The sequence below is a fragment of the Artibeus jamaicensis genome, unplaced genomic scaffold, assembly GCF_021234435.1.
Source record: "Artibeus jamaicensis isolate MK-2021 breed Jamaican fruit bat unplaced genomic scaffold, CSHL_Jam_final contig_196, whole genome shotgun sequence".
Lineage (NCBI taxonomy): Eukaryota > Metazoa > Chordata > Mammalia > Chiroptera > Phyllostomidae > Artibeus > Artibeus jamaicensis.
The window spans coordinates 3,362,926-3,369,640 of record NW_026521401.1 but is presented as its reverse complement, the minus strand read 5'-3'; the positions used below and the strand labels follow the sequence as shown (position 1 = coordinate 3,369,640).

Here is a 6,715-nt window from a genome sequence, read left to right as displayed (position 1 = left end):
TTTATTGAGTACTATGCACTATGTCCCAGGCCCCGTGGAGCAGAGGCACTGTTGCCTTGTGAGCAAAGCAACTGCTCTCAAGGAATGTACAGTCTGATGGAGGAGACAATTGAATAATCATATAAATATATAATTTTAAACCATAGTATTGCTATGAAAGATAGTCTAGGAACATCCAACCTAATGGAGAGATGTGAGGGAAGGCTTCCTTGAAGAAGCTGAATTAACTATGCAAATAGGAGTAGGGGTTGGGGCAGTTTTAAGAGCAGGCCAGGGCGATGAAATTGTGTGTGCAAAGGCCCTGAGGCAAGAGGAACAGAGCATTGGAGGGAACATGATGAGAGCTGAGGGGCAGTTAGTAGAGAGACCAGGGCTGGTTTTGAAGGTCAACTCAAAGATTTTAGTCTTTATTTTCAGAACAATGCAAAGATCACTGACTGTTATAAGGAATATATATTAAAGAGGACCAAAGTGAATGAGGGTGACTATTGCTCTTTTCTTTTAGTTACCAGACTTTACCACTCTTGTCCCTCTCCACCCAGGGTTATTCTACTTCTGCTCTCTCCTTCTGGAGCCCCTTGAGCCTATTCTCCACTCCACTTCCCAGTACCCTGTCCTTTGGTCCCATCCTGGTGGCACTCTGTCTTTCCCTAGTCAGAACCTCTAATCTTTTCCCCAACACTTCCTCTTGCTCTGCCAGCAGGTGTTCCCCTCACACCCTAGTTTCTATGACTTCAAGGTCCCTGCATGGTGCACTAGCCTCAGCTGGGTGGCCTGCTGTGGGGGACACAAAAACCCACAGCCCCAGGTATGGGTCTGAGAACTCTGACTCCTGGGTTCTTTTCTCATCTGTCCCCTTCCTGCTTCCTGGGAAAAGCAAGTCTGGTGATATGGGGCAGGGAGGGGACTGGGAGTGCCTGTAGCCTGGACACAGAATCTATAGCTTCAGGCCAAAGTGAGCCCTCAGAAGGGAAACACACACAGCAAGGTAACATCTGACTTTATTGTAAGAACTTAGGTCGCTAGGTAGGGAGGGGGTGTGAATTGTCATTGGGGACAATTAAAGAGGTGAAATGGAAGGAAAATCAATTCTGACAGGAGTGGGGTGAGGGAAATAATAGAGAGAGTTGAGTGAAAGTGAGGCCTTAGGGGATGAGGAGAGGAACAGAGGAAGGAGAGTGAGGGGAGGTGAAGGCACCTAAGGAGCTAAAGTCCGGTGCTTGAGAACAGGAATAGGCAGTCTTTTTAAGAGAGATGGCTGGAGCAAAAGGCAAAGCTCTGGGCTGGAAAGACAGATGGTGCCCTGGACCTCCTGGAGGAACCCACCACCCAGTGCAGGTCTCACTTTCGGGCACCCAGTGCCAGGGCTATGATGAAACCCAGAACCAGCAGGAACATAGCAACAGAGAGCAGCACTGTGATGACCACCATGCCCCCTGTCCGGGCCATTCTCAGCCCAATGGATTCCACCTTCCTTCCTGTCAGAAGAGAAAGTAAGGAGTTCTTTATGGGCAGGAGTGGCTTTGTCCTGCCTGGCCACTCATCCAAGTCCCTCATCCAGCCATCCAGTTATCCTTTCATCTATTTATCCAACCCTCCAACAAATCATCCAAAGAATCCAGACACCATCAAATAAACATTCATAAGCATGTCCTAGGCCACTCACTAAGGATACAGAAATTATTTGGATACAGTCCCTACCCATAAAGAGCCTTTAGTTTAGCAGTGTAGCAAGATGAGTCAAGATGAGTCAACAGATAGTTAAAATGACAAGGACTGCCCTGGCTGCTGTGACTCAGTGGATTGAGAACTGGTTCTGCGAATTCAAAGGTCACTGGTTTGATTTCCACTCAGGACATATGCTTGGGTGGCAGGTTCCCAGGTGTCCTGGGAACCATGTGAACGTTCCAGTTGTGGGTGTGTAAGAGGCAACCACACACTGATGTTTCTCTTTCCCTTTCTCCCTCCCTTCCCCTCTCTCTAAAAATAAATTAAATAAAATCTTTAAAAAAAATGCCAAGGGCTCAGTGCTAGGACAGTTGGAAGCCAAGGGGTTAAGGGAGCTCAAGGAGGGGCAGCTGGGGGATGGGTGGAAAGGGCCAGAGAAGATTCTGTAGGCCTTGAGATGTGAAAGGAAGTGGGTATTACTTACGAGGAAGTGTGGAAAATGGGGTCTCTCTACTGGACTCAGTGGATGTCCCCTTCTTCACTAGGTAGGAAATGCTTTTGTGGTGGGGTTTGGAAGAGATAGAAGAATGCTCAGTGAGTATCTGAGACGTGGGGGAAAAGGGAGCCCAGCCCTCACCTCCCACAACTGTGCCTCCATTCTGCCTTTCCCCAGGAGATGCCCATTCTTGACCTCTTTAGGTGTGCCCGCACTCTTTCCCCATGCTGACTACAACCCACCACTACCACCAAATGTCAGGACCCAGCTTCTCTTCCTATACCCCCTCCCACAGGTGCTCCAGGCCTGGGTCTAGTACCTACTAGTATTTGGTTCCTGGAACGAGGTTTGTCACCTGGTATGCACTGAGCCGAGTGACCGTGAAGCCAGCCCCACCGTCTACCACACTCACCAGCTCTCTTCGCCCACGGCATGGAGGCACCACAAAGCTAGACTTCACCACTGAGCAGGAAATTAGGAATGAGTGTTAGGGTCAAGTTTTTGGAGGCTCCAAGAAGGGGCAGTATTTACAGTTCCAGCCCAGCAATGGGATTGACAGGAAGGCATGCATGGGAGAAGGGATGCTTGGGATGTCCTGGGAAGGGACTAGGGGCAGCCTTGGGAATGGGTAGCAGACCTTTGCTATCATTGGCTCTCCGGACCATCAGTGTGGCATTACCCCCTGTGAGGTGACAGGGGGGTAAGGCCACTAGCAGGCTCTCCGTTAGTGCTGGGGACAGCAGACCAGAGAGGCTTGAAATGTTGAATACAGCTGGGGGAGCCAAGAGGAAGTGAAGTGGGAGAGGGGAATTCAATTCTCCACCATCACATCCAGCCCCAGGCCCATTCTGAGGCTGTAGTGTCCTCTGTAGTCCACTGGCAGAACACAGGCCCTTTCTGATCTGACCACCAGGTGGCAGGCTTGGGCTGCAGAAGCTGGATACTCTTATTTATCCTCCAGATCCTGTGTGCCCTCCAGATCCTGTGTGCCCAACCTTACCCTTATCCACAGCCTGGGCCCTTCCCCACACCTCTCTGCCTCCTGGGCTGGAAGAGGACTGGGAGTATGCTCTCAGCTCAGTGACTGATGTCTGGTCACTGCCATCGCCAGCCCTCCACCCCCAACTGGTCAGATGAACTCCTCTTTTAGAGCCCTGGAAGGCACAGGAGGGCACAGTGCCTCCAGTCCAGACCCCAGCTTCTCCCCAGAAATGGCAGAGACCTGCAGACCCTGGGGCCAGGACAGCCAGCAGAATCAGGATCAAGGGAAAGATCTGGATGAGTAGCAGGGATGCCATAGCTGGGCTGGGAACTGACAGGCTGCGGCTTCCTGAGGCAAGTGAGGCCCTGCCCCTGGGGTGGCTGGTTTTGTCTTGAGGGTGGGAGGGGTGGGAGAGGAATCTTGTCCAACCTGTCCCTTGGGCTCTACAGCCTGGGGCGGGGCAGGGGGGGTGGAAAGGGAGGGGGGCAGGGACAGACAAGTTTTTCAGGATGGGAAGCTGGCCCTTAGGCCAGGTATAGGAACATTGGCTGGATCTTGGTGGCTTAATCGGCTGCAGAGGGGCATGGTAACTAAGAGGGGTGGAAGTCATACCTTCTCTGGGCCTCACATGTGCAGAGGCACGAATGTTCTGTCCACAGAGGATAGCTTCCCCCAGGTGGGAGGAGGTCTTCCCAGGAGGGCAGCAAGTTCTGAGGTTATCCTGATGTGCAGGAAGAGGCAGGTAACACTGAGGGGTTCCTGAAAGGGTCTTGGCTGAGCAAGAATGGGAGGGAAATAGAAACTGGTAGTGGGGGGCAGCAGAGCCAAGAGTTCTGATTCTTGGTGTCCACTGAGGGAGGCCCAAGTACTGCTGCTGTGGGAGAGGTAGAGGGATGCGGTGTCAGGGAATATAAAAAGGTTCAGGTCCTTCTAGAGAGTGGAGCAAAGGGTGCCAGGGAAGACTTCTAGAGAGACCTGAGAGGTGGGCAAGTGTCCCAGTCTGGCGGGTGGGGGGTGGGCACAGTCAGCCTTGGTCAGTAACTTTTGTTGAACTGCTTGAGAATAAACAAGAAAAAGAGACAAGTTCTATGGGCTCAATGAGACAGAAGTGAAGATGGAATTATGAACAGAAGGGGAAGAGAGATGAGGAGAAAGCAGTGGGCAGGGGCTTAGCATGCTCTCACATATTTATTCTTACAGCCATCCTGGGCAGTAATGTTATTAGCTCCCTTTTGTAGATGTGGAAAATGAGATTCAGAGAGGTGGAGTCACTTGTAGAAAGTGGACACTTTGCCAGGAGAGGTCGTAGATGTCTACAAAGTCTGAGAGAATTATGTATGTCTTCTTGCTCCATGAACCATTCTATCTTCCCTACTCCCAGAGAAGGAGCAAGGTGTTGGTAGGAAAGTGAGGGACTGGTGGGTTGGTGTCCTTACTCTTGTGGTGTGAAGAGTAGGCTCAAAGCCTGGGGTATGAGCAGTGCTGACAATAAAGATAGAACTTATGGACCCAAGCAGGGGATGGGAGAGTCTTAGACCAGTGCTTCTCCAAATTTAATGTGTATATGAGTCACCAGGGATCTTGTTAATATGCAGTTTCTGATTCAGTGGGTCTGAGGTGAAGCCTGAAATTCTGCACTTCTAATGAGCTTCTGGTAACACTGATTGATGCTAGTCTGAGAAGCTGCCGTTTGAGTTGCTACGTGTATTGTATTGTATTTCTCCATATGTACACACCCAGGATCCTCTTCAAACATTTTTATAAGATTTTATTTATTTATTTTTAGAGAGAAGGGAGGGGAGAGAGAAAGATAGGGAGAGAAACATCAATGTGCAAGAGAAACATTTATCTCAACCCAGGACTTGGACAGCAACCCAGGTGACCCCTCAACCCATTGGTTTGTGGGATGATGCCCAACCCACTCAGAGGATCCCAAACCCTGGGCATGGGATTCTCTTTGATGGAGAGGCCATTGTTTCTCCTCAGTCTCCCAGGATAGGCTGGCTTTGGGTAAAGAACTGAATTCTGTTTTTCTTGCACCTTGGGTTTTGTCCTTTCTTATTTTAAAAGGTTTTATTTATTTATTTATTTATTTATTTATTTATTTATTTATTTATAGACAGAGGGGAAGGGAGGGAGAGAAACACCAATGTGTGGTTGCCTCTCCCATGCCCCGCTACCTGAGATCTGGCCTGCAACCCAGGCACATGAGTTGATGGAACCAAACCATCAACCTTTTGGTTCACAGGCCGGAGCTCAATCCACTGAGCCACACAAGCCAGAGCTGTCCTCTTTTAGATCAGATTCTACCATCATTGTACAAACTAAAAGACAATCTTTTTATACGTTGAGTAGAACTTTGGAGGGAGCAAACATGTTAAAAGGTGGAATTCCAGAGGCAAGGGGATCTTTCTGATACTCTTCAAACCTGGGAGGAAGTCACTAACCCAGGAGGATGTTTACACTTGGGCTTGGGGGGTGTCTCTTTCTATTTCAGCCACAAACCAGGAAACCAAAAGGAGAAGAAGTTGGATTCATTGTAGGGTGGGTTGTATTGGGTCTGCTCCTAAACCCCATACCCATCTGAAATTATGAGTGGAACAGAGTGGGGGAGCTCTGGCGAGATTTTAAAGGGATGAGGCCCCGTGGCTTTAAACATTATCTTCTGCCAATCATCCCTCCCCACCCCTAGCCCTCTCCAGGCTTCTGAAGGAGCTGAGAGTTGTGCCTTCTCTCTGCCCTGCCAAGCTGCTCACTGGTTGCTCTGGAGGCTGTGCTTTGCGGTCTCCTTGGAAACCATTAGTTGCTAAGCAACAGGAGCATCATTTGTGCTGAGCTCTCGCATCTAATTATCCCATCACAGCGGCTGAGAAGGGTTTGGGGAGCTAAGGGGGTGGGGGAGGCCAAGCACAGGAGCAAAGGGATAACTCTTTTAGCAGAGCAGATTCATTGACTATGTTGAAGTCATTTAAAGCCACAATACCCTGTTCCTCTAGTAAATATCCTCAAGTCTTAGAGTAAGAAAACTAGAATCACAAATGCCTTGGTGTCTCACTTTTAGACCCACTTTTTCCAGACTGTCTCTCTCTTGGGTTCTCAATTCTAAACTCTCTCAAGTTCCCTCCCTTGCCTTCTTCCTTCTAAATCCCATATTCCAGTTAACTAATATTAAGTATCAGATAGTTCCTGGAACTGTGCTAGGCACCAGGGATATAAAGATAAACTAAATTTCTGTTCTCAAGGAGCTCCTAATCTCCCTATGTTGCCTGAACTACAAGATTATCTCCTAAAATAGACCTACTCTTTCTGAACTACAGTACTTTTTTTCTTGAACTCTGGTAGTTTTTCAACCAGAAACCTCAGATGAGAACCCACGTCTGTTGAATATACTGCTGGTTCTTTTTCCATAATGCCACTCTTCTGCTTCCTAGTGAATTAGAAAAATGTACCCCCCCAATTAAATAAATATAAGCAAACAAAGAAATAGAGAAGTGTGTACATTTGGTTCCATGGATATGTCAGCCTCTATTAGAATTATTTTCCTCTTATTGACGAATGATACCATATGA

The 6,715-nt window shown here is 48.7% G+C and overlaps 1 protein-coding gene across 1 annotated transcript; it reads right to left on the bottom strand.

The window, feature by feature from the left end:
• Positions 1 to 1,085: 1,085 nt before the first annotated feature.
• On the bottom strand, positions 1,086 to 3,473 carry UPK2 (uroplakin 2). The gene is made up of 5 exons (XM_037147334.2): positions 3,387 to 3,473; positions 2,802 to 2,936; positions 2,488 to 2,626; positions 2,153 to 2,223; positions 1,086 to 1,478 (listed from the first exon to the last, which is right to left on the bottom strand). The coding sequence occupies exons 1-5, from the start codon at positions 3,460 to 3,462 to the stop codon at positions 1,342 to 1,344; spliced, it is 558 nt and encodes a 185-aa protein (XP_037003229.2). The 5' UTR covers positions 3,463 to 3,473; the 3' UTR covers positions 1,086 to 1,341.
• Positions 3,474 to 6,715: the final 3,242 nt, after the last annotated feature.